This window comes from Platichthys flesus, chromosome 24 (genome assembly GCF_949316205.1).
Source record: "Platichthys flesus chromosome 24, fPlaFle2.1, whole genome shotgun sequence".
Lineage (NCBI taxonomy): Eukaryota > Metazoa > Chordata > Actinopteri > Pleuronectiformes > Pleuronectidae > Platichthys > Platichthys flesus.
In genome coordinates, this window is record NC_084968.1 from 1,087,139 (window position 1) to 1,115,080 (window position 27,942).

The 27,942-nt window shown below is 42.7% G+C and overlaps 1 protein-coding gene across 2 annotated transcripts in view; it reads right to left on the bottom strand.

Annotated features, from left to right (window-relative positions):
• Window positions 1–27,503, bottom strand: part of eml3 (EMAP like 3) — a 51,158-nt gene extending 23,655 nt beyond the window's left edge. Inside the window, exons 1-4 of one of the 2 annotated variants that reach the window (XM_062384152.1) lie at window positions 27,355–27,503; window positions 3,805–3,981; window positions 2,047–2,161; window positions 1,364–1,870 (exon numbers count right to left, since the gene is read on the bottom strand). In XM_062384152.1, the coding sequence (XP_062240136.1) occupies window positions 1,364–1,870; window positions 2,047–2,161; window positions 3,805–3,981; window positions 27,355–27,379 (824 nt within the window). In that variant the 5' untranslated portion in view covers window positions 27,380–27,503. The remainder of the gene's footprint in view (window positions 1–1,363; window positions 1,871–2,046; window positions 2,162–3,804; window positions 3,982–27,354) is intronic. The other variant, XM_062384153.1, reaches the window with a different exon arrangement.
• Between the last annotated feature and the right edge of the window lie 439 nt (window positions 27,504–27,942).

The following is a 27,942-nucleotide window of genomic DNA, read 5'->3' on the forward strand; positions in this document are numbered from 1 at the left end:
TGTTCTTGTATTACAGGGTAAAACTGATTAGCTCCATTAAGAGTACGATATAGAAACAAAACATACAAGGCTCCGTTGTCATGTTTACTATAGAAGTCCATTTTACATGAGAAAAGGATTTTGACATTTTGAACCATGTCTGGGAAGTCTCCCTTATTCTATTAGGAGGGGGCGAACGGAGCTGCTAATGTTTCCTTAAACTCTGGAACAGCATCTCTCCACAGTGTTACACTGCCTCCCACACAGTTGATGCTCCACTCCTACATGGAGCTGGTTCGCACATAAGCTGTAAACTCACATAATAATGAAGTTAAATAATATTATGCAAACTCTCGGCCTCGGCCAGCTGAAGTTGCTGATATCTATCTAAACTACTTAATTTGGTGGGAAAAAGAATCTCTGCACCGCTAGTCTTTAAATAAAGTGTTGAATGTCAATGTGAAGTCACAACTTTCCCAGTACCTCAGGTTTCCATAGAGGGGCAAGACAGAGCTGAGCTGAGAGGCCAGAGCACGTGTTATTCATCACCAACGAAACCTTTGTTAAAAGCCACAACAAGGAAGTCGGCCTACAGAACACCTGCATGCACAAGCAAATACCCAAGTAAACAAAAGCAGCAGTGAGCCAGCACTGTGCTTCCTAATCATTGTTAGAACTGAAATCTCTTCGGTGAAGAATGGAGAAATCACGGGATGCAAGAGATCCTTGTTGATTGAGGAGGACAATGATTAAAAGGTTGTTTAAGAGCAGCATATAAAAAAAAAATACAAATGTTGTGTGTTTGTGCAAAACCCAGTTGAATGGCACATCCTCTGTGTCAGTGTGTACACACTTGTACACAGATTGGACAGATGTTCCAGTAGAAAGAAAATGTCTGACCTCGAAAGGTTACATCTGTACACCCCCAACCTCTCTTGTTCAGTCACATGTGTATACAGTACATGCTGTAACATTAACGTTCAATTTCCCTAGCATCACATTTTCCACCTGGCTCTGTTTGCCATACAGCTAATCTGGGAAGTGTCACTCTGTGTGGACGTTTGCCGCCATTATGTTATGCCGTGGCTTTATGCTTCCCCTGGCCCCCACTCAAACAAATGGAAAACTAACCACATGCGGGTTAGAGTGAACATGATGACAGAGCATGTCATTTCCCTTGGGTTTCCTTCTACAACACAGCATAATCACAACCTGGCAACCTGACGCCGACTGTTTAATAAGAGGGTTTGCGGAACAACTGGGGTTTGCAGTCACAAAAGTCAGATTTAGAGAAAGGGTTGAATTATGAAACAAAAGCCATGCAGTCGAATCACAAGACAGGAGATGATTATGAAGACAGTGGTGGTGAGGCGAGCTCACGCACAGAGGCGCCTTTTGTCCTTCCTGGATGGTGGCCAGGGGTCCGCAGCGTGAGCTCAGGTTCGGGTCGGAGGTTCTGACTGAAGCCGAGGGAGAAGCCACCTCCTCTGGGGAGGAGCTTCCATCCTGGTAGTCATCCCTCTGCAAGCCTCTGATTGTGGTGGGCTGGATGGGCTCCTCTACTGATGACGTCCAACTCAGCTCCTTTTCCTGCTCCCCTCCTGCTTCTTCATCTTCATCCTGCTCCTCGTCCTCCTCTTCCATCCCCGGGACACGGTGGAGCTTGGCCCGTGTCCCCTCAACCGGCTGTCCTGGAGGGAGGGCGTCCTCCAGTTCCAGGCTCTTGACACATCTGGAGAGAGAGATCCCGTCTTGCACAGCGTCCTGCCCTCTGATAATGGGATCTGTCTGGGTTGACCTGTCCAGTGTTACTGGTCCTGGTCTGGGTTCTAGGGACTTCAGGCCTCCTATGTGACCATTGGCATTGGTCACAATGCTCTCTGACAGTTGGCTAGAGATAGTTCAAAGGTTGAGAGCAACACAGAATAGTCATGTCGGCAGATCACACAGACATCATATGAACACAATCAGGCCTCTGCATTGACCAGTAGAACAACATGTACAATAAACTGACTGTGGCCCATCATGATACTGTATTTCTAAGCCCTTGGTCGGTAGGTCTAGTACCTGGCGTCAGCATGGCGGCTCCCATCAACGGCTGAGCTGGACGACAGTTTCCTGCTGCTGGTGCAACCATCGGAGCAGCACACTTGATTCAGCACTCGTGCAGCAGCCGGGTTCACTGGGTGGAGAGACGGTTATTTATCAGTCAGTTTGGAGAGATACAGTACTCTGTATGTTCGTTTTTTCCATGTGTGAACAATCGAAGGCAGGATCCCTTAACATTCTATGATACTGGAGCCAATGCAATGGCTATGGTTTACCAAAATATAATTTTATTTATTGACTTGCCAACTCTTTGATCACTGAAACCAAACTGTTGGTAATGACTCACAATGTATGTCAAGTTATGGGTGCAAAATACGCCTTGATTTGCTCTCTTGTTATTGAAACACGTTTATGGAAAAAAAAAAGTCTGACATTTTGCACCCACGCAGTTCATCTGCTACACACAACATAAGATGTAACCTGAAGCACTCAAGGATTAAAGTAAACAGACCAATCCGTTCATGAACCGCATTGATTATTGGCTAAATGAATGTGGCTGTCAAGAGCGACAGAGACAAGCACACACACGCCGACACACACCTGCAGATAGGAGAGATGTTCTTCTTGCAGATTATTACGCAGCGCTGGGTTTAAACTTCATTGCTGCAAAAGAAGCTAAATAATCAAAATCTAATAATAACGATTTACTTGATTATTTAGTTATCTATCTATCTATATATAATTTTTTCACTGCGCAATTGCCACTGCGTATTAGGAGCAGTGATTATAAAAGTAACGTGCTGCATTTTGACTTGGCTAATATCCTGGTATATGAAGACAATGACATTGTATTGACTTTTTAGATTCAGTTCGTCTGTGGTTTTCCTCATGTTCCAGTTCTGGTTTCATATTACGAATTTACGTGTTGTTTCTTTACTGATTGCTCTCCGCTGGAGACCATTAGATTATTGTTGTCTTGTTCCTCTGCTTGTGACCACATTTGTATTGTTCCTCCCTATCAGGGGCCTATAAAGACTCAAAAGGACTTCCTGCAAGTTAGAGTTACCTGTTGATGCTAATCCTTTGTGAGATCTAGCAAATTCTCATTAAATTCAGAGTGATTGCAAGGATGCAATCATTTTTCCATTTATTTGTCTGATTTAAAGTAGCTTTATTGTCAATTTCTTACGTGTTCAGAACATACAAGGAATCGATACAACGTTTCCCACTCTCCCACAGTGAGACATATAAAGTGCACAGGCACAACAGATAACACAAGACATTTCCTAATACTAAGTAAACATACAGAAATTTTTAGGTACAGCAGCATAAGGTTCTCTAAAAGTGTAAACGTAGTGATTTAAGTGATAAAGTGCAAACAGTACAAGAGGTGTTCCTGTCGGTGAAACAAGGTTGAAGTCAGTTATATTTATTAGCTACATCAATGCATTCTGAGCATCCACTATCTATTGGGGATTTGACAAACTCTTAGGTCAGTGTTTATAGTGTGGCCTGCATGTTGATTCCATTGATTGGCTCAACCTGAGATCCAAAGCTGGGCTGAATGAAGTGATGTCTACATGTGAACCCTCATGGCCACAAGCTGAATAGAATCGGATGAAAATGTAAAGTTGAAGGTTGTCTTGTTCTTTCGAAGACAAAACTAAAAACTGTGAAAAGTGCAGTAGTGCATCTGTCAGTTGTGCAATTAGCCACAGTGACAACATTGTTCTACCATTCGTGAACCATCAGGCTGCAGGGTTGAGAATCACTTACCTGCAATGAGCTGCTGTTTCAGTAATGGCAGTAGCTGATCGTGGAGGCGGATCCTGCGTAGGGCGTCAGCTAATGAAGACTTCAGCAGCGTGATCTCATCTTCTTGTGCCTGCAGACGCACCTCCATCATGGATGCTCTGTCCGGGAACTCAGCACTGCTGTCTGCTGATACATCATCTATAAAAGAGGCCAGAGGGGTGTGTCATAAATAAGGCTCCAAGGGGTCTGGTGAGGAAAGCCTGGCTTCTGTGAGCCTGGATTAAACACTTTCACCAGATTGATCCAAGAACTGCTCTTTCATGATTTAAAATCAAAGGCCCGAGACATCAAGCACAGATCACATCAATTCAGAGTAAGGACAAAACCACACTGTTGACAGCCATAGTGCAACCCCTATTAAACTAATAATATGAAGAATCAAATTTTCAAACAACATTCAAGAAGACAACTTAAGATGCAACATAACCAATTAATAATTCACTACTCTGAATTATCAAGAGGATTTGTGTCAGGAAACACACATACAATGCAGGGTAGGGACTCCGATGTTATGTTAAACTATGATGAATTGGTCATGGGCAGCATTTTGACTGATTTACAATGCATTCTGGCTAAGGTTAGGATTTGGTCTTGGTTTGGTTTAGGGTAAGAGTTGAGAGGTTAAGCTGTTCCAGAAGCTGTAATAGTTAATTTTAGGACTAAGTGCTAGGGAATGCATCATGTCAGTGAGGGTCCTCGCAAATATAGACAGGCTGTTGTCCATTTTGAGGGAGAATTACAGATGTTCAGAGCATTTTACTCACACGGGGGACTGTCCAATGCTTCTCAAAGCCCCTTTTGTGTTAGTAAGAGAAAAACAGTTGTGGTGTGTTTGAGTGCATGTGTAGGACACGGCTGGTTCTGGTCCAAAAAGAGTGTGTATATATGTGTGGAATGCCTCCCTCAGTTCTGCTGACACAGGATGGAAGAAAGCTGTTCATGGCAGGCACCAGGGCTGAGAGGAGGAGGAGGATATGTTGTGCTCCAGCTCCCCTCTGCTGTGTTGGTAGTTTTCATGATTACTCAGCCGCTGAATTCCCATTCAGCCATTTGATGTGTTGTTTCTGCGCTGCAGTCCAACAAAGCCCAGCTGTTAATTGACCGAGAAGTTCTGAGGAAATGGTTTGGTTTATTCAAGTAATAAGTAGGTAAAAGGTCCTCAGACACCACTCCTCTCTGCACAAATCCTTCGAAGCCACATGGAGTCAATTTTAGCAAAGGGCAACAGTAAAGATCCACAACCTGGAATTACACTATGCCAGTAATTGTAGTCCAAAGCTCCATTTCCACACCGATCTAAGTTTTCTGGCATTTCTCAGCGAACACTCCACCAAATTTCCTGCTCAGCACTATCTTTGTTCAAATGTAATCGTGGCCCTGGTGGGAACAAAAGTGGCAACACTGACAGGTAACACACAGGTTTCAATGTTCATATATAAAACTATAAGAGACAACTGTATGTTCTCAAGTAGTGGCCTACACATTTCCTGGCTACGGAGTGTATTAGGTGTTGATTAAAAACAGATTTACATGAGAGGAAGTGCATCAAGATGGTGCTGTGATTAGAAGTGCCACCTCAGCAAGAAGGTCCCCGCTTTGAATCTCTATTCTTTCTGTTTGGAGTTTGTTCTGGAGGTATATTCTCCCTGAGTTAACTCTGGCTTTCTCCAGGTATTCCGGCTTTCTCCGACAGTCCAAGAGATTCTGGTTCGATTAATTATAGAAAGACCTTTATTCCTAATTCATCCTGTTTTAAAATAGCATTTCATCAGATTTATTTAGAAGCTCTTTTCTGATCTGCTCCTGTTTTATTAAGCTTTTAATACACACTCAACAGTTCCTTCATGTTGAGCTTCTGACCTAATTAATTTATTATAATGTATAATGTTGATGTAGATACTTCCACAACACTTATCATCTTTTGATACTCAGGATATTTTTATTTCTGGAAGGACGACTGCCCCCAGCCCTGAGCAGAACCATTGTAATGAGGGATCCCTCACTAACGGAGGGTGTTGGGCTAAGCATAACAAAATTAAACACTAGTATAAATGGTGGATCACACTCATTACAAGGGATTCTTACTGCTAACACGGATTCTGCAGACCAATGCACATCCGAGTTTTCCTGACAATTTATTGCCTTTTACATTCTCTCTTTACAAACAATAGAATATCAATGAGAAAACCTAAAAATGTTTTCAGTTACAGCTGGGAACTAATGTTTGAAATTAGGTATAACTCAGTCCATGTTGGTAGAATGGGGGGGTAATAATGATACACTAATTCTCTTTGTCCACACCAAAGCAGGAAAGGATTTATATATAGTTCTTGTCCATTTACAGTTGTCACTGCCTTATTATAAACACAGCAAAAGTGTTAAAAACGTTGTCACAATTGACATGTTGATTGGTGATTGTTGAGGAGCCATCGCTCTTCTAGAAGCCGAGCTGTGGGGAAACGGTCAAATCAGAAGAACGTCCATCTATGAGGTAGTCGGACCAGAACTGAGAGGATGCATGAGTTGTGACTGAAACTGGAACTGTGATATAAAGCACAGCAGGCCCAGTACAAACAATCAAAGAGATTACCACAACACCAATTGTAGGAGTTCCTACATGTGACACCTTTGAAATCATCTCCAAAACACAATGCATTTTTATGTTTGGTTATTACAACAAAACATGCCATTGGCTGCTAATAATACAGATTTCATTGAACTGCTTTTTCTAAATATTTGGAATGGTGGATTTTGTTGAATGTGGTTGCGGCGGATCATCGACTATGATTACAACAATACTGCTTGATAAATACCATGTGCATACTCACTACTGGCAATAACTCCACCATTTCAATTGTCATTGCTGCTCCCTTCATATCTATCAGACATTTTCTTGTGTAAAAATACTTTAAACCTTGATAAACCTTTCACATATTTTTTACAACAGTTTCTTCTAGTCAATGGTGTCAATGGTGTCAATATTGTAATTTTGTTGATGTGTTCAGTTACACGCAGCATCTATTGCACTTCTCTCCATCCTGCGAGAGGGATCCCTCACATGTGGCTCTCTCTGAGGATTTTTATGTTTTGTGGTTTTTCCTCTCTCTTGTTGAGGGTTAAAGGGGTCGTTCATCGAAAAATTAAAATTCACTCGCATTGTAATCTGAAATGGTCAGAGCATAACCAGAGCATAATAAAAGAAATGTCGCTCTGAAAATGCGTATCACTGAGGACTGATTTAGAGATTTTATTTATTTTAAATTAAATGCTCTAAATGGTCTGTATCTATACAGAGCTTTTCTAGCCCTAATGACGACTCAAGTGCTTTACAGTACTGTTACACATTCACCCACTCACACACATTCATAGAGTGCATTTACGTGCAGCACTTATGGGTTCAGTCTAGCCAACCGGTGAAGGACGAACCAATAATGACATTATAGTCTTAGATAGTGATTTGTTCACAATAATCTTGTGGCAGATTGTTTACTCCAGAATGCTAATTAATTTAGAGAGCATATGAGAAAATATAGACATGTTAATATTTATTTTTCCTCTGGCTGAATATAAAGAACAAATTAAAGTGTCATTTAAGTAAGAGATGCAAGAGCTATATCAGTTAAAGGAAACAAACTCATGTATTCATAAAGAGCTTTTTTTAAGTCTTCACGACCACTGAGAAGATTCTTCATGTTTGACTGCTCATCTGACATTACCTTTGATCATTTGATTGATTGCTATACAATAAAACTATTGACTTGAGAACTTTTAACATTCACCTGAGCCATAGGTATATAGTGCTACATCCAAACAATGCCTCACTTTTGTTTCCCAGTTTTGTTAAAAATTCATATATATTTTAAAATGCCGGAATATCCAATGACAACTTAAGAATAAGTTGTCAGGCTATACAAACGAATGGAATGGTCAAAGTTATCAGAGTAGCAGTTAAGGTGTATTGATTGATTGAAGCTCACTCTATAATGTTAACTAAAACAGAGGAGAGGGGATTAAAACATCAGCTTTGGGATGTGTTTGAACAGCTTGTGCTGCATCACAATGCTTGCTGGGAAATATAAGATTGTTTTCTTAACCTTGGTTAGCCTACACTGAGCTGGATCTCTTCCTGCACTACAACTCATCCACAGATTAGGTTAATACGTTGAAATCATTATAACCACAAACCACTTCATAAGCCTATGCTGCTTGATACCACACTAAATACAACCTGCTACACCCATGGTTTCATCCAACACTGCTTAGCCAGATGTTTGGCACCAGCACACGATCAAATGCTAGACTGACTATAAAAGGTTTCATCAAGATGAGAAAATATTGCCCAGTATCGAACATTTACAACAAGCCACAACTTAACTGTGCATGTTACCATGCGAAAACATCATGGGTGCAGTAATTCAAAAAACAGCAAAGCAATAACGTCAAGTGCATCTTTTTTAAATCTTTTAAAACAAAAGCAAACCAACAAGCACAGTAAACTACATTATGAGTAGATGTGAGGATTTTGAGGTACGGTTAGCTGCATGTCATTTTTTTGTAAAGGTTCCAGATGCTGACACCTGCCGACTCTGATACCTGATGACTGTCAACACCAGTAGATGTGAGTGCCTTTGTCGAGCGAGTGATATGAAAGCAGCCAGAGGCGTTGTGCATGTTCGGGCAAGTCAGCGCTGTGATTCACCGTGACCTCTCTCATTTAGTGCAACCGTTTCACTGGAACAGAGGTTTCATCATCACTACCGTTGCGGAATGCCTGGAGCGGATCCACCCTGGCAGAGGAAGACATTCTCCTTCCACAATTTGGAGATCTTACTTGCGATACATCCCTCACCACATTGATGTATGCCAACTGAAACCCATCCGTGAGCTCCATCAGCTCAAGGTTCACTGTGATAAGGAGCCATGGAGCCAGCTCACTGATGATCTCTAGTCAAAAGTGACGGGAAGTTGTATTAAGAGGCTGACTGCTCCATTGGTCACATGTATGGTCTGAGTAGAAACAGCCAATCAGAGATCGGCTTAATTGTATATTCTTGTAGACATATACGCCATATTTTTGAATTTTATTTGCAAGAAATTATTATTTTTCCAGTGACCACTAATGTGTCATATTAACAGCGATATTATGTGTGTAAACATAGAAATATGAAAAGAGGTTAAAGAAAACCAAACTGGAGCAGGAAAAACTCCTTAAACAGACATGCAGAAATAATTATATGACACTGTATCTTTCAGAGGGATGACACTTAGGTCAGTAATTCTTTCATTATCATAATTTCCATTATCATGTCATAATCAAAACCCTTTCCATGGAACTAACAAAAGCATTCTTGTAAATGGCACATTATTCAAATGAATGAATACAGAACACACCTTAGTTACCTCATCCAAGGAGGTTCGGTTTTTGTCTGCATTTTTTTGCCAGAAGAGAAATTACTAAACAGATTCCCATGAACTTTAATGGACGGGTGGGGCATGACCCAAGGAAGAACCCATGAAATTTCATCTAAATAGACAGGAGTCTTTGAGCTGCAGGTACCTTTGTTATTACACTTACAGTATGGATCATATTTTATGATCAAATTATAGATTTTAATTCAATTTTTTACTATTGCCTCATTCATTACAGTGCACACTTCAGGCCTATGTTTAAAATTAGTAGTATTAGTAATTAGAAACTGTAGAGGCTGCATTCTGACATTTGCATTCACACATGCACCTCCTCCAGAGAATATATGGAGGATCAGCGGAGTTCAGTGCATGTCTGAAGGCAGCTTATCACACTAACTGATGACCATGATTATTTAGTCACTATAATTGTGATCTGAAATTTTCCCAGAGTTTCATCTCCAAATATTACACATTTTAACAGCGACACTTTTTAATATTTGATTCCATTTTTATGATGATGATGACTTCGACTGTATGTCTATGTCTTTATTTGTGATGTGTTGTCTACCAGTGTAAGAAGAATTGCCCCTCTGGGATGACAAACACCACCCATCAAGCCACATGTGCAAAATGGAAAACACCTCCACAGACATGCCGTGGCACTAAGCTGTGTAACATTATGGAAACAATAACAGAAATAACACCTCAGTGTGGTGTGTCACCGACTAACTTATCTGTTCCCTTTATTGAATTTCAAGCTTCTGTGATTCAGAATTAAAAACTATCCAGTAAACTGGCAGTAAAAACATCTGCCCAGTAAATGTGTCTAAAAATCGACAGCGTCTTTCCCTCTGACCGGAGCTGCTCACTGTCTGCTGAACTGCTGCTCGCAAAGAAACCTCCAACCACTGAACAGAACAGGAAAAAGGAAGTGTTCGATGAAGTGCAAGTTACTCATTGGGAATTTCCAGTGTAACACACACACACACACACACACACACACACACACACACACACACACACACACACACACACACACACACACACACACACACACACACACACACACACACACACACACACACACACACACACACACACACACACACACACACACACACACACACACACACACACACACACACACACACACACACACACACACACACAAAAAGAAGCTGGTGGTTTTGTGTCCATTTGTGTTTGGCTCTTTGTTTATTGATGTGTCCTGTGGACTTCAATGCAGATGAGCATCACATGCAAAAACTCACTATGCAATGCGACACAACACAAACCGATAAGAACAAGCCAACGCAGCTTCTTCTAACACAGTATTGAGGATATATGTTAATTAGCAACAGTAAGTGAAAGGAAAAGATGGTCTTTGCACGTTCACAGCTTTTCTGTGTGTCACCTATGAGCATGAAGTTTTGATAGTAGATTATTACATTAAAAAAAAAGCATGTTCCCAGGTTTAATCATACATCCTTATTTTAACAATGAATTTTTAACTTGTTAAACCAATATCATAGCACTCCATCGGCATACAACAAGATGCTGTTGAGAAGTCCTCGACGACAGAGAGCAGGCTATCATCATGTCTTTCCATGTTCGGGCTGCACCACCCAAAACCCACAATGTGTCAAGTTACCTTATCCCAAACAAGACTGGACTTGTGAATATTGGTGTGTTTTGTTACCGATGGACAGAGCTTAACGAGCTGTTTCCATTCTTTATGCTCAGCTATGTAGCGACTGGGGATAGTTTCTATCGTACAGACATTGGAATGCAGTTATGCAGGCTCTTATGTTTTCATGATCATGAGAAAGATACAACGGCAGGATTAAAACGTTTGTCAAACATTTAGAATTATCTACCTTGGTCTTAAAATAAAGTCAGATCTTCTCCTAGGGTATAATAACAAACAAAAAAAGGTAGATTCAATCAGAGCAGTCTGTAGTTTTACAGTCATCCCAAAGAGGTAAGGGTTAGGGTTAGTCCAATGTCAGACTAAAGCTACTTTCAGACATGCACTGAACTCCAGAGATCAGTACTACAACACTGCTACAAAATGTTTGGTGGACTGATTAAACTAAGACTGAACTGTTTGGGAAGAGCAGAGAGCTGCAGTTAAGTGGAGGGAGCTTCATCTTCCGTCAGGGAGCCTGCTGAAGATCAGCAGAAGTTGATGAAACAGCAGGACAATGATCCTGAACTTTAAAGTAAATCTACCACAGAATGACTGCAAACAAAGACAATCCACCTTCTGACGGGTTCCAGCCAGAGTGCAGACCTTAACCCAGGAGAGAAGCTGTGGAACGAGTCGCTCACACCAGACATCCAGAGAACATGTCTGAGCAGAAGCAGCTCTTCAATGGAAGCTAAGATAATAAAAGATAGTGACTGAGGTTGTTGCTGCTAAAGGATGATCAACCAGTTATTAAATCTAACAGTCCACCTTCTTTTTCTGCAGCACCGTGAGTGTTTATGGATCAGATCCATGAAAAAAAATGGAAATACTTATTTGTGTGACGTAAGCAGTAACATATTGTATAATAACTATGATTGCGACTTAGATGAAGATCGGATCACATTTTATGAACAAATTATTAAGAAATCTAAAAGTTCTCAGGGGTTCACACACTTTTTCTTGCTACTGCACATTGAGATGACAGGAACTCAGTTCTAATACTTGGGCCTCCTTCTGCCTGTGCACACTCTAGAAAGTGTTTTACTAGCCGTCCTGAACCCTCCTCACTAAACGCAACCCGTTATAAACAATTCAAATATCATAGTCATTTTATGTGTGTGGCTGTTGCTGTAAAAAGCTGAGAAAAGCAGACATGCAGAGAGCCCCTTCCCACTGTGGGCCTCCCTCCTTAGAGGAGACAGAGAGCCTTCATCAGTCAGAGCAGCATCAAAGAGCAAACATAATGACAAATCAACTCGGAGTTTCCCTCTGAAACCCACATGAAGCCATTCAGCTCCACCACTCAGAGATGGACGGTCACAGTGTTACTGTCAGCAAATCATCCATCCTACAGAAATCATGTTCCCACTTAGTTTTTTGGCTCTCGTGGGGCTCCAGACACTGAGAATTAAAAAAAACACTCAATAACTTTGGTGGGGAGTTGGCTTTGTTATGATATATCCTGGATTTATTTCTAACCCTTTTGGGGAGAATGCTTGTGGTGCAGAGGTTTACAATGATGATCATGTAGTTGTACCTAGTGTTTGTTTAAGTCTGGGTGGGTGCATGTCATCCGTCTTCTGCAGTGTATTCACACAATCTTCAGAGACAGACACGTTTTACCTATGCCAATAAGGTCATGTTTAGTGCTTTTATTTGTTTGATGGAAAGATTACATAAGAAAAAAAGGACGGATTACACTGAAACCCTGGCATTATGGGTCAGGGAAGAACCTATACTGTTGGTGGAGATTTATTTCGTAGGAAGGATCCAGGATTTCCCTCCCCTACTTTCCTTAATATTGCAAGATAGTTGCAGATCTAATGAAAATCTAGTGTGTTTTTTCCCCTATAACACTTTAATAAAGACTCAACCTGGGCGGAGGCACTCTGGGATTACCAATCTAGTTAAAAAAAAGGCCAATATCATTTAAATTCCATTTCCCTCATAATTCTGCACTCAATAGTCAATAATAAAAATGCAATTAATGGAAACTCATCAAAAATGAAAAAAGATGAAATATCACTATGACATAAGTGTTCAAAATTGATAAGCTTGTCCCTTTATGCTGAAGCACCATAAGGTGCAGATTCAAAGAAGTTAATATGTAACATCCCCCTTAATATATTGATATTAATGACACGTGAATAAACATGGGACCAGCGTTCTGTAGCAGTCAATAGGGGCGAGGCAGTGTGCCTTCAGTCTGTGGACCAAGTTGAACATGACTTCTTCTACATCCTGGGACAAAGTACAGCAGTGGTTGGCAACTGGGTCAAATCGAGGGTCAAAATTGCTGTCAGATCATTTCATTAATTTGATTATTTTGTTTTACCATATTATACAGAGACACACACACAGACAAACTAACCTGTGACAGGGGCTGATCTCCATCATGGCAACAACAATCATAGGATCATTTCTGGTTTTGCAATTTGTCTTCACATTAAAAGCTCAATTGTTCGTTTTGTTGCTGTTATACTTTATATTGAGCAGAATTACAGAGCTTTTGTTTTGAAAGGTTGTGAACTAGGTTCTCAAGATTCTCAACATCCAGCACACAAACAATACGTATATTGTAGAATTGTTTGAGGAAGACTCACTAAGGAGATAAATAATTCTGAAGCAGCTCCGGAGTTTCAACACATGCCAGGAACCGTCCATTGCAAAAACGTACAGCGGCTACTGACCTAGTCTATTACAAATCATACAACTGCCCTGAGAACAGTCAGTCAATCTGCTCTAAATACCCAAATATTTAATAGATAGGGTTGAGTAGAAAAAACACAACAAATCACACACAAAGCTTTGGAAATCAAAAGATCAAGAGTAATATCAATTAGATTCTGCTGTAGATAATACATGGATAAGAGATCTGAGAAGGAATGAACTCAGTGTCAAATTATCTCACGGTGTATGGCAGCAGCAAACTGAGGACAGTAGATGCAATTGCTCCTGTGCAATGTCAAGTTACCGGCTGTAAATATATTGCAGGTCAGTGGGTGGAGAAACTCAGATCTGTGACACTGATCTGAGGTCATTTCTTTATGATATTGGCCAGTCCAGTTTCAGCATCTGACCATTAAGATAGACTGTTTAACTGGAAAGCAACTGGAATATGTTCTACTGTTAGACTCATAGAGGACATGGCACACAATGTCCACATCTGGTCAGTTCGCTACAGGAAGTTACACCAAACAGGAAGCTGCCGTTTTCCTCCAAAGGCTATGTTTATTGGTGAAATTGCCCTGAGGGAAAGAACCTATTAACCATCTCCAAACAGCCAGGTCCCTCTGTAACTCCTGCTCACGCATATAAATTCCAAACTGATAGTAAAATTGGACCTTTCAAAATACTAGTGAGGAGCAAAGGCCTTTGATATGTAAGTCAACATGTAGTGCATCTGAAATGTTCAAACCATACCTGAGTTCTGCCTCCGCACAGTGTCTCTGGGGTAAAGGTCTCTTTTTATCTTGTCCATATTGTGTTTATGGTGAGGAGGCACCACACCCACTGCTGCTGTAAAAGAGCGTCACAGGATCTTTCTTTTGATCCTGTGCTTTGGAGGCTGGACCCTGGTTTTACACATACACTAGATGAAGGCCATGTTTTATTGTCAGGTTTAAATGACCAGGGCAGTGAAATGGTAAATGTCGATTTTTGAAAGGCCAATGCTCCAATTTGCGAAAATCAAATGTTCAAGTGTCTCTAGAGAGTTTCATCTTGACCAATCAGCAAAGCAACTTACAATGAACGCATTCAATCATGAGGGTACACAGTATAAGTGGGACTACCTTTTTTTCCTTTCTTTTTAAATGTAAACACCAGAGTGGACTTTTGTTATTAGACATAATCTCCTTCACCAAGGTATAGTCAGAAGAGATGTGCTTTTAGTCTGTGGCGGAAGACGTGTAGACTTTCTGCTGTCCTAATGGGGAGCTCGTTCCACCATTTGGGAGCCTGACATTGCATTGATCATGGAGCCTGACATTGATCTTAAAGATCTTAATCTTATCTTAATCTTAATCTTAACATACAGTCAGTACTTTAAGTTGAAGTGTCGGAAGCAGGAAAAACGGTCCAAAGGAAGTGTGACCCCCAGCGAAGCAGTCATAGGCACAGAAGGGGAAATTAATTTGTGCGAGGATCAAAGTTCAGCCCATCTGATCCAGTCCCACAGAAGAGCTAACTACCGTGACACAAATCACCTACTCAAACACTTTTGCAGACCAAGCACAACCCTTCATGGCAGCAAGCGGTTCTTACAGCAGGATAATAACCTTTTTGGGGGGCTTGACTTCAGTTTGTTGGCTTGGCCTCCAAAGTTTCCAGATCTCAATCAAGCATGTACGGGATGTACTGAGAAAAATAAAAAATTATCCAAACTGAAGGAATGATCCTTTGAGTCACACAATTTGAACCTGGTCCATACCAAGGTTTGTTATATTGTAGACATTTGACTTGAATATGCTTAGATCCTGTTGTCTACATGGGCTACCTGTGTGTCTCTGTTTTGTTTATTCAGCTATTTCATTTAGTAAAATGTGCAAAGGAATAAGAAGATAATTCCATTTGAATGGAGAAAATTAATGAACTGATTAAATATCCTTTATTTGTATAAGTGCCAGCAAAAGGAATGTCCTTATCATTGAAACATTACACTGTCTGGTAAAGAACACAAATAATCCTAAACTATCCCAGAAGAACTGTTTTCGACTGAAGATGAATCAAATATTTCACTTCGATCTGGACCCGGACCACCCCCTTTTGGACCAAGGCACCTTTCATACCTGTTATTTTAGTTCAGGCTAGACAGAGAATCTGAAGTTCCAGACCAAACAAGGTAGGAGTGAAAGCCCCCTCGGTTCCTGATACCACAGAATAACCTGAAAACTCAAAAAGAGTTATGTAGACTCTTTACCGATCCCTCCATTGGCACAGCGGGGAGTAGATAACGAGTTAATTTTCATTTTTGTTGGGTGACCTAACCCTTTAATCTCTGTTTAGTGTCATTTCACAAAGGTTGGGAAAATCAAACTTGGTTAATGTGAGGGAACACAAACGTTCACTGTCAGGAGGAAATGGAAAGCAAGAAGCGGTCAGGATTCCTACAGTGACTGTCGATCGATTGAGTCTCCTGTAAACATGACGTCCGTGGGCCCAACAACTCGTGACGCACGGACGAGGTGGCTGATGTCACACTTCCACCAACTCATCACACCCACTCTTATCGGATACAGTTCTACGATATGTGCGAGGAGACATTTTCCTCCAAATCCAAAACCACAAATGACAAAGCAGCATTTCACAAGTATTTGAATGTGTGCTGTAATTCCCACTCACTTGCTGCTCCATATACTTGTGTGAAGCCCTGAAACGTGATAAAACTTGATTATAACCTTGCCAACAGATCGAAACAACATAAGTGTAGAGGAAGAGGTTGTGAGTCGGCAGCTCTCACGAGCTGTCAAGAGAGATGTAATTGAATCATTTACAGCAGGTCCTGCATTACTTGCCCATAAATAACGAATGTCATAATTAATGTGCGATGGGTAATAGACACTCAGCCGTTTCCCTTACGGACATAAAAAGTTTGAATTAAATGATTGTACAAATATTTTTTTTTGTTTTTGAGGGACAAATATCACCGTCCTGAGACCAAGTGAGACAAAATACGCATGAGAGCTGGTAGGGACGCACCAGATGGTTTGTTACATAGAACCATCTGGGGAGACTTTGCTGGAAAGTGTTTGGAAAAGGGCAGGCTCTTTGAAAAGATATTTGGCTGGTGATTGGATGAACCATCTGTCTATCGCCATTTATCGCAATCGGCAAAGCTGGACAGGAAAGGATTCAAAATGTCTTTTCCATGGAGAGACAGTGAAGAATTACTCTCCACGTTTGATATAAGTGATGAAATAGCCTCTTTATGAGCCACATATTATGCTAACAAACAGTCCCTATAGATGGATATGACTGGTCTGAACCACTGCAGACACTTGGAGCCTAAGGACGGATTCTCACATGTGAGAAAATTCATCTGCGTCACAGGGTTGACCTCAGAACCTCGCCTGAAGACAATAGAATGCACTTCAGATATTTAGTATAGATACAGCCAGCTTCAGCTGGATCAGATATCCAGTAAATGACAAATCAGTCAGTAACAGGCTGATTGGCCAGTCAAAACATTTCAGATAACAGGAGGGAGGGACAACACTTCTTGTTTGTGATTGGACAGAAACCAAATCCCTGGCAAACACTCCACTGTCATTTCCTCTTTCTGTTCCTTGTTCAATTTTAGTTTTTGATGTCGTGGTTTTACAGTCGGGAGATTTTATAAGATAATATTATATATTTGCAAAGCATCATAATTATCTAACCACAACACAAACAGCTTTTAACTGGCCCACTCACACACACAAACGTATGATTGCTTTCCCACTCTCTTCTGAGCGGCTGGTTTTCTTGTTTGTATTTTTTCAGTTACAAGCCAACACTGGGGCTGACTCATAGCTGTTGGCAGTGGCTCAGGAGGAGCAGGAATTTGATCCACATTACATTTACAGCGACTGCAACTGGAATCCGTCTTATTATTCCGACTTTATTAGATCACAGCACTGCTGTGTTCACACGGTGTTTAAGAATAACCATGAAACATGTCCATCATAACATAACCTTGGCATTTTTTATTTCACGATTCTCTACCCCCCCACCAAAGTCCTGTGAATACTCCTCTATGTGCGAGTTTCCACTGTAGGCGTGTTGCATTTTAAATTCCAGACCCGAAAAAGCAGCACCATGTAGAAGACCTGACAGGAAACGATGCATGAATATCAAACAAAGCATACAGGAGACTCTTATTTCACCTTCTGTGAACACGTAGAGTTTGGTGTATGTTGGCCAAGAAAATGGTCAAATACTGTTCCAAGGGTTCACCTTCAAGTCAAATAAAGACTGAATTACAGACTGGAGCGCAGTGCTCTCAGGGGAAGGTTCGAGCTTCACCACGCAGTCACTTCAATACTTAAGTTATTTAGCTTGTAGCACGCCGAAATGCCACAGACTTACACCCACATTTTCTAACACATCTTAAAATGTGTTTAATAACACTGTATGCACCATGGAACTGACCTATATAAACTAAACTCAGCGCCAAAATTTGACTCGAAACGGTGTCACTTATATCGTGTTTTTAGCCTAAATGTCCACTGTGTGCTAAATCAGGCAGATCTCCTATATGTTTTATTCTTAATATTAAATAGAAGGAGTCCCATTTTCTGTCAAACCAATGACCCACTTAATGGGTTAATGCAGCCCTGGTAGCAGCAAACTAAACCAGTTCAGTAAGAATGTTTCAAGGAGGCTCATTAAACACAGATGGGCTTCGTCACAAATTAATACATTTAAATTGAATCAGAAAACCAATTGAGCTGGTGAAATACACCTCCTGTTTGGTGGTATTCAGATGAAAAGCCACAAGGACCCAATGATCCTAAAAAAGAAAGCGCAGGGGCTTTGGATTCTGAAGCTGGAAATAAGAATCTTCTATTTGATTTTCACTTCACCGACAGGCTCATTCCAGGTCTTGTGGGAGGTTGGCTGTCTGACAGACACACCCACACACACACACACACACACACACACAGATCAGATTCTTTTGTTGAGTCTCAGTACACATCTGCACAGTCTTTCTAGTCCAACTGGTTGATGTTGGAGTTTACTAAAACTTTCCTTTTGATCCAGTTTAATTACAGCCAGGAGCAGAATCCACACATATAATTAAACTAGCATGAGTTCCCATTTCATTTTCAATCTACAGTGAATCTGTTTAATCCATCCTCTTCTCTCTGTACACCAACTCTCTCGGCTCCGTCATTCACTCACATGGCTTTTCCTACCATAGCTATGCTGATGACACCCAACCAATCCTCTCTTTTCTCCAATCTGAAACACAGGTAGCAGCACGAATCAATGCCTGTCTGAGTGACATCTCTCAGTCAATCAGACACCTGAATATTAACCATGACAAGACTGAACTAGTTTCCTTCCAGGGAAAGGCTCTCCTACCCACGACCTGACTATTAACTTTCACAGTTCCGTGGTAGCCCCCACCCAGACTGCTAGGAACCTGAGGGTGACACTCGACAGTCACCTCTCCCTTACTGCCAACATTACTGTAACAACATGTTCCTGTAGATTCATGCTGCACAACATCAAGAGAATATGCCCCTTCTCCCTCAGAAGGCGGTGCAGGTGCAGGTTCTGGTCCACACTCATCTCACGCTTAGACTATTGTAACTCCCTCCTGGCAGGTCTACCTGCTAGTGCCATCCGACCTCTGCAGCTCATCCAGAATGCAGCAGCTCGACTGGTCTTTAAACAACTTAAATCGAAGCACACTAATCCGCTCCTCCGCTCCCTTCACTGGTTACCAGTGGCTGCCCGCATCCATTTCAAAACATTGGTTCTTGCGTACCATGCTGTGAACGGATCAGGTCCAGTCTACATCCAAGACATGTTCAAATGTTACACCCCAGCCCGTTCAAGCCGCTCTGCATCTGCCAATCGGCTTGTTGCCCCCTCACTGCAAGCTAAACACTCAAAAATATCACGACTGTTTGCTGACCTGGCTCCTAAATGGTGGAATGAGCACCCCAGTGACATCAGGACAGCAGAAAGTCCACACATCTTCTAAAAACAAACCTCCTCTGACTATACCTCATCAAAGTTTAAACTAACAATTTGGTAGCACTTAAATGGCACTTACTTATAGCACTTTGTTTGTTCATGTTTTGTACCCTCATGGTTGAATGCACTTATTGTAAGTCACTTTGGATCAAATCTTCAGCTAAATGAAATGTAATGTAAGGTAATGTAATCCGAGTAACTGCCCCTTAGAATATTTTGTGCCAAAGACCCAGAAATGACAGATCATTTCTAGGAAGTAAAGTGTCGGTGTTAACCAAACTTCATATCCTGGATCAGTTAGTTGACAATAACACAAGCTATATTCTGTGTAAATACCATTTATTCTCTCAACCTCTCACCCATGGGTGCTGCATAACGACTTCAACCACCCACAGAGGCAGTTTGTCCCAAAGTGCAGCACTCGTTGCATTTAGTTCTCCTCTTTGATATTGACGCCACGCCGTAGCTCCACATCCTGTACGCCCCTGCACAAGCGCCTGAGGTCCCATCTGAGAAGTGAAACAGCGGGCGAAACATTTTCTCTTCCCCCGCTGCATGACAGTGAGGAACTGCACAGTTTGTGGGCAGCACTAAAGTTATCTCACAGTGTACAACAGCGGCAAACTGAGGACGGTGAATGCAATGGCTGTTGTGGGGTTTCAAACTTTTACGCGTAGAGATTAACCGACTAAGAGAAGCTCTCATCTCATCTCATTTTCATCCGCTTATCCGGGGTCGGGTCGCGGGGGGAGCAGCTCAAGCAGGGGGCCCCAGACTTCCCTTTCCCGGGCCACATTGACCAACTCTGACGGGGGGATCCCGAGGCGTTCCCAGGCCAGTGTTGAGATATAATCTCTCCACCTAGTCCTGGGTCTTCCCCGAGGTCTCCTCCCCACTGGACGTGCCTGAAACACCTCCCAAGGAAGGCGCCCAGTGGGCATCCTTACCAGATGCCCGAACCACCTCAGCTGACTCCTTTCTAAGTGAAGGAGCAGCGGCTCTAATCCGAGTTCCTCACGGATGGCTGAGCTTCTCACCCTATCCCTAAGGGAGACGCCAGCCACCCTTCTGAGAAAACTCATCTCGGCCGCTTGTACCCGTGATCTCGTCCTTTCGGTCATCACCCAGTCCTCATGACCATAGGTGAGGATAGGAACGAAGATCGACCGGTAGATCGAGAGCTTTGCCTTGCGGCTCAGCTCTCTTTTCGTTACAACGGTGCGGTAAAGCGAACGCAATACCGCCCCCGCTGCTCCGATTCTCCGGCCAATCTCACGCTCCATAGTACCCTCACTCGCGAACAAGACCCCAAGGTACTTGAACTCCTTCACTTGGGCTAAGGACTCATTTCCTACCCGGAGTAAGCAATCCATCGGTTTCCTGCTAAGAGTCATGGCCTCAGATTTAGAGGTGCTGATCCTCATCCCAGCCGCTTCACACTCGGCCACCAGCCGATCCAGTGAGTGCTGAAGGTCACAGGTCGATGATCCAATGAGGACCACGTCATCTGCAAAAAGCAGTGACGAGATCCTCAGACCACCGAACTGCAACCCCTCCCCACCACGACTACGCCTCGATATCCTGTCCATGTATATCACAAACAGGATTGGTGACAAGGCGCAGCCCTGGCGGAGACCAGCATCCACTGAGAACGAAACTGACTGGCTGCCGAGGACGCGAACACAGCTCTCGCTTTGGGAGTACAGGGATTGGATGGCCCTGAGGATAGACCCCCTTACCCCATACTCCCGCAGCACCTCCCACAGTTTCTCCCGGGGGACCCGGTCATACGCCTTCTCCAGATCCACAAAACACATGTAGACCGGATGGGCATACTCCCAGGCCCCCTCCAGGATCCTTGCGAGAGTGAAGAGCTGGTCTGTAGTTCCACGTCCGGGGCGAAAACCGCATTGTTCCTCTTCAATCTGAGGTTCGACGATCGGCCGAACCCTCCTTTCCAGCACCTTGGAGTAGACCTTACCAGGGAGGCTGAGAAGTGTGATGCCCCGGTAATTGGCACACACTCTCTGGTCCCCCTTTTTGAACAGGGGAACCACCACCCCAGTTTGCCACTCCTTTGGCACTGTACCCGACTCCCACGCGATGTTGAATAGGCGTGTCAACCATGACAGCCCCTCAACACCCAGAGCCTTTAGCATTTCTGGCCGGATCTCATCAATCCCTGGGGCCTTGCCACTGCGGAGATGTTTGACCACCTCAGTGACCTCCACCAGGGAAATTGACGATGAAACACCATCAACCTCGAGCTCTGCCTCCAACATAGAGGGCGTGTTATTCGGATTCAGGAGTTCCTCAAAGTGTTCCTTCCAACGTCCGACAACCTCCTCAGTTGAGGTCAACAGAGTCCCATCCTTACTGTACACAGCTTGGATGGTTCCCCGTTTCCCCCTCCTGAGGTGCCGGATAGTCTTCCAGAAACACTTTGGTGCCGACCGAAAGTCCTTCTCCATGACCTCTCCGAACTTCTCCCACACCCGCTGCTTAGCCTCCGACACGGCAGCAGCTGCAGCCCTTCGGGCCTGTCGGTACCCTGCAACCGAGTCAGGAGTCCTCCAGGATATCATATCCCGGAAGGCCTCCTTCTTCAATCGGACGGCTTCCCTGACCACCGGTGTCCACCACGGTGTCCGAGGGTTACCGCCCCTTGAGGAGCCTAAGACCCTGAGGCCACAGCTAGCCGCCGCAGCTTCAGCAATGGAGGCTTTGAACACCGCCCACTCCGGCTCAATGCCCCCAACCTCCACAGGAATGCCAGAAAAACTCCGCCGGAGGTGTGAGTTGAAGATACCTAGGACGGGGGCCTCCTCCAGACGTTCCCAGTTCACCCGCACTACTCGTTTGGGCTTACCAGGTCTATCCGGAAATTTCCCCCAATCCCTGATCCAACTCACAACCAGATGGTGGTCGGTTGACAGTTCCGCCCCTCTCTTTACCCGAGTGTCCAAAACATGCGGCCTCAGATCAGATGACACGATCACAAAATCGATCATTGATCTTCGGCCTAGGGTACTCTGGTACCAGGTACACTTATGAGCACCCTTATGTTCGAACATGGTGTTTGTTATGGACAATCCATGGCTAGCACAGAAGTCCAATAACAAACGACCGCTCGGGTTCAGATCAGGGAGGCCGTTCCTCCCCACCACGCCTCTCCAGGTGTCTCCATCGTTGCCCACGTGGGCGTTGAAGTCACCCAGCAGAACTACGGAGTCCCCTACTGGAGCCCCATACAGGACTCCATTCAGGGTCTCCAAGAAGGCCGAGTACTCTGAACTGCTGTTTGGTGCATACGCACAAACAACAGTCAGAGTTTTCCCCCCTACAACCCTTAGGCGCAGGGAGGCGACCCTCTCGTCTACCGGGGTAAACTCCAACACCGCGGCGCTCAGCCGGGGATTTATGAGTATCCCCACACCCGCCCGACGCCTCACGCCCTTGGCAACTCCGGAGAAGAATAAAGTCCAACCCTTATCCAGGAGTATGGTACCAGAGCTGAGACTGTGCGTGGAGGTAAGCCCCACCAGATCTAACTGATAGCGCTCCACCTCCCTCACAAGCTCCGGTTCCTTTCCCCACAGCGAGGTGCTCGTTCCATACAATTACACTGCCAAGCTCTCATTCAACCTGGTATCAAGCAGCAGCTGTTGTTAAAAGGCTCAGCAAACAGCAGACACAGGGTCAGAGAGCAGCTGGAGTGGAGACCAAAAGAGGAGCTGAAATAGGGTCGGCATCCGCTGATATGTTTCTATCCGTTCAATATACCAGCCGCTATATCTCTTAATTCTACATCGAATTATTCAACTGATGCAACACAGGATTGAAATGGTGATTATTTAAAATTTTATCTGATCTTTTTTTTTCTAGATTGATCACTTTGTTAATAAATGCCACACCACAGTGAAAAGTCTGACTAACAAGCATGCAGTGTCAGGACAGTGTCAGTGTAAATCCCAATTAAGCGCACAATCTTTCTAACGATGGGACGTTCTTAATGTCTCAGTGTGTTCAGTGGCTCAGGAGAAGCTTACCTGAGTCTGAAGAATTAACCCTGGTGACATCACAGTGAGGTCATTAAGGTTATCTAGCTTGTGATTGAGTTTTGCAGAAAGACAAAAACAAGAGCATTTACCAAGCAGGCACGGACATAACTGAGCTGCATTGTGGGAAATGTCTCCTTAGGGTCTGCAATCTCAGGGTTAATGTCCAGATTGATATAATTATACAGCCTGACTTCTTCTGCAGGTGTGATCACTCCACCAAAGTATAATTGAACCCCATAAAGTGCAATGTGTTATATAGATGAGAAGAATCATTTGGTGATTTGCACGTGTTATAATGTTGCTGTTGAACTTTGGTAGTGAAGTCATGAAAGCGCAACAGGCTGCACCTGCATTGATGGCAGCTTTTGCATAGTCCGGCATCAGGATAAGAGATTGTGGACTTTTATCGTGGTTTCAGTTCCGTTTTCAGAGTTGCTACACCGCTGAATAAATCTCACAGTTTTTATGTCTGTGCAGCAACAATCTGGACCCTTTTAAAGGCGTTTTATTGTTTACATTGCAGTTACACTGTGCGTTTTCCAGAATAAAGATGCGTTTAATCAAATTAAACAAAACAAGTTGGCCAAGGGGAAGAAAGGAAACTGAAGACAAAAAGTTTCATTTCTATCAAGAATGCAGCAGCTTCTTAATTTAGATTCTTCGGCAGACAGGGATTCAAAGTCAGCCTATGTGGTATGCATGTTAAATGCACAACTGTCAAAGTGGATGAAAGCATCTAAAAATAACACTGAAAAAGGCTGAGCTGCTCACTGCTGGCAGCAGGTCAACTGTCACAGATGCAACTGTCGTGTCCGTCTGAAGCAGAAACGACATGATGCAAGACACTGGAGCAGTGAAGGAACAGAAACCTCTTCAGCACCACGGCCTCACTGAGTAAACCTGCTGATTTAATAACCAGAGCTCTTCTACCTTTTGGGCAAACTCTTAACTGCAAAACGAGTTGTTGTTCGCTCTGATTCCTGTCCAGTGGCAGTTCAGAACGAATGCTTTGATACTTGTTCTCTTAACAACCACCATTTTACTGCTATAGAATAAAGGTTTCTCCATGCAACAACAACAGGTCACAATTTGGCAGCTTTCTGAGTTTTGTCGTGCAGCAGACACATTTAGGTCAGCACGAGAGAGGTATTCAGGTTTAATATCCAGCTCCAAGAGACAAATGAGAAGAGCGTTTCGACCTTCAGACTCTAGAAAAACAGCATTTTACGCTCTGAAGAAAAGAACCAGTATTACGACATTCAGGGAAAAACACTCAAATAGCTGCCATGATGCAACTTCCTGCTGATCTCTGCACAAGCTGCACTGTGTCCCGAATCCACATTGCACATTTTTACACCAGAAAACACATCAGAGGATTCTTATAGTTTATAACAACCTGGTTTTTGTAGGTTTGTCCATCTTTTCTATTGGTTTTGAGAACATTGTGTAAGCAACAGATTTATAAGTGAGACTGAAGTTAATGCAACTTTATCAAAGTCTCGTCATGACACCTGTCAGAAATCATATTTCAGACATTTTAAATTCTGATTATGAGATGTTTGACTCTTTCTTACCCTTTGAAACCCCTGATGGGGTGTTCTTTCACTGTTTTGCATCTGGCATTTCACTTTTTACTTCACTTTTTATATCTTTTATCTATTATATATTTTAATTCAGATAGGTTTATGTCTAAATAAATGTTACTTTGTATAAATATTAGAAAAAATTAGTTAATAAGAAGTAAATAGTGAGTAAATATATATTGTTTCTTTTTATTGCTTTTCTAATGTGTGTTGTATTTATTGTGTTTTTATGTGTTTTGTTTCTATGTTCATTGTATGCACCAATAATCAGAGCAAATTACTTGTAATTGTAAACCTACTTGGCAATAAATACTTTCTGATTCTGATTCATCAACACCACATATTTAATTAAGAAATTTCCGTCTGCATGCTAGCATTTGAAAGAAGCTTGTTTAGATGAGAGCACAGTATATAAATCAATACTAGTATGTAACTGGGACAAGTGATGCACTTGAGGCTATTGCTTGTTTGCAATGAATGCGGGGAAGTAGGAAGTTACAAAAAAGAACTGTGTATTTATGGTTTGATTTATATGAACTTTGCTGTTTTTTAACTTCTAGCTGTCAGATAAGGCTCATGGGTTCCTGTTCCTTCAACTGGTAATTAAACTGCAATACACAGGTATTTAGATTAAATGCACAACAGATTTCAGGCAGATCATCTGGAGGAATTTTGCCCTACATGCTCCCTCCTCTATAGAAACCAGATTCTGTCACATTTACTCATGCGTTGACAGCAGAAGTCATCAACTAGACTACAGAGGAAAATTTAAACTCTCAGTTCTTCTTCTTCCATCCAACTCACCTCATCATGTAACTTATTCTGTTGGTCAAAGCAAACTGTCAATAAAACGGTTCCTGATATGTTACTACACGCAACAACCTTTGACACATTTACCAAACTGTGTTCATTAGTGGAAAATAGTAGTAGTAGTATTTTTTTAAATCACGTCATTGGCTCAAAAATGTGCACATCTTAAAAGATTCCCCTTTGTGTCCAAAATGCGAGAACGAGAGAGAGAGAGAGAGAGAGAGAGAGAGATCTGTGAAGCACTGACATGATGTGACCATGACGTGGTGCACGGCGGTCATCTGACAGTGAGACACATGCAGAGCAACAGAGACAGAGCCTCTGCGCTGCCAAAGCATCCCTGTACACAGATGCAGGCGGATGTCCCTGTGACATTTACTGTTCCCCAGTGCCTCGCTGCCCCACTCTTTTTACAAGACAAGTCAACACAGCATCAGCACAAGAGGTGGGTGAGCGGATGTGCAACAAAAGCAACATTGTGCAACCCACGTCCAGCTCCTGCTAGACAGTCTGCATTGTGCAGGTGGAGCTTTGTTTGCAAAAGGTCCTGCAACGAAAACTCACTCTGACTCGTCAGCAGAGTTTCCTTTGAACCCCCCATGACAGCTCCATCAGTCTAACAGGGAGGCAGAACTTCACTTCACAAACATGGTGATTCTGACAGAGGCAGATGCTTGGAGAGGTACACACGCTCTGCTGCCAGTTGGTCACAAGAGAAGAAGAGAGAGGAGGACAAAAAAAGTTGTCACGCCTCAACTTCTGCTGCAGCGCAGGAACCATCAGCGACAACAGGATCTGCACAGTTACACAACAATACTCCTTCTACAACAGCGATCAATGAGCTGCCCCCCCCTCAGATCACTTTGTTTACAGGGCGTTTCTTTCATAATATATCTAAACTGCTACTTTCTCAGGAGCCATTATTGAATCACGTGCAGCAGCATTCACGCTCCTCACAGTCCTCCAGCACCAACATGGAAGGAAGCAGCAAACACTGCACAGCAACTTTTATTTATTTATTAAATTAAAAGTTGCTCGGCTTTTTGGGACTAAACGAATCTGATGTGTGGGTGTGATTTTGTATAATACTGTTTGTCGATTTGCGTTTGCTGAAAAGCGAAAACAAACAATTATGACAAATCCCCCGACTCACTCAGGCAAAACTTTTTCCCTGCGTTAAGGATGTCAGCGAACCCAGACTCTCTGTTGTCAGTAAGAAGAATCACTTTCAGCAGCATACACAAACACCACTCCGCCTCTGTTTACTCACCCAAACTGTTTGTAGAGGAACTCATAATCCAAGAGGTGAACGGAAGGGACGTTTCTTAGATGTCAAATCTGCACTGAGATGTTGTCCATGCTCGGAGAGGAGTGTCAGCAGTCACGCACCACAGACATGAGTCAAACTGCCCGGTGTAATAGCACACACACCGGAAATGTGGGTGCCTTCCCCCTAAATAAAGCACGTGGTGTGTGTGTGTGTGTGTGTGTGTGTGTGTGTGTGTGTGTGTGTGTTAAAGTTTATTTCGTCCATCTACCTAACAAAACAATTTGAATGCAAACACAAAATATTTTATGAAAATACAAAAAAAGAAAGAAGAATATCCTTATGTAATCTCCCCCCCTTTCACTAAACATTTATAAACAAAGCTAAATGTAAATAGCTGCAGGTAAACCCATTCCCCTATTATTTTCAATATTATAATTCATTCAACTGTCATGCAACACATTTATTTATTGAACAAATATAAATATTTATGAAAACATTCGTAACCCGCACATAAATCAAGACGAAATGTAAGTTCTAATTAATGCGGAAATAAATGCATTTAAACCAGGATTTAAAAAAGAAAGATTC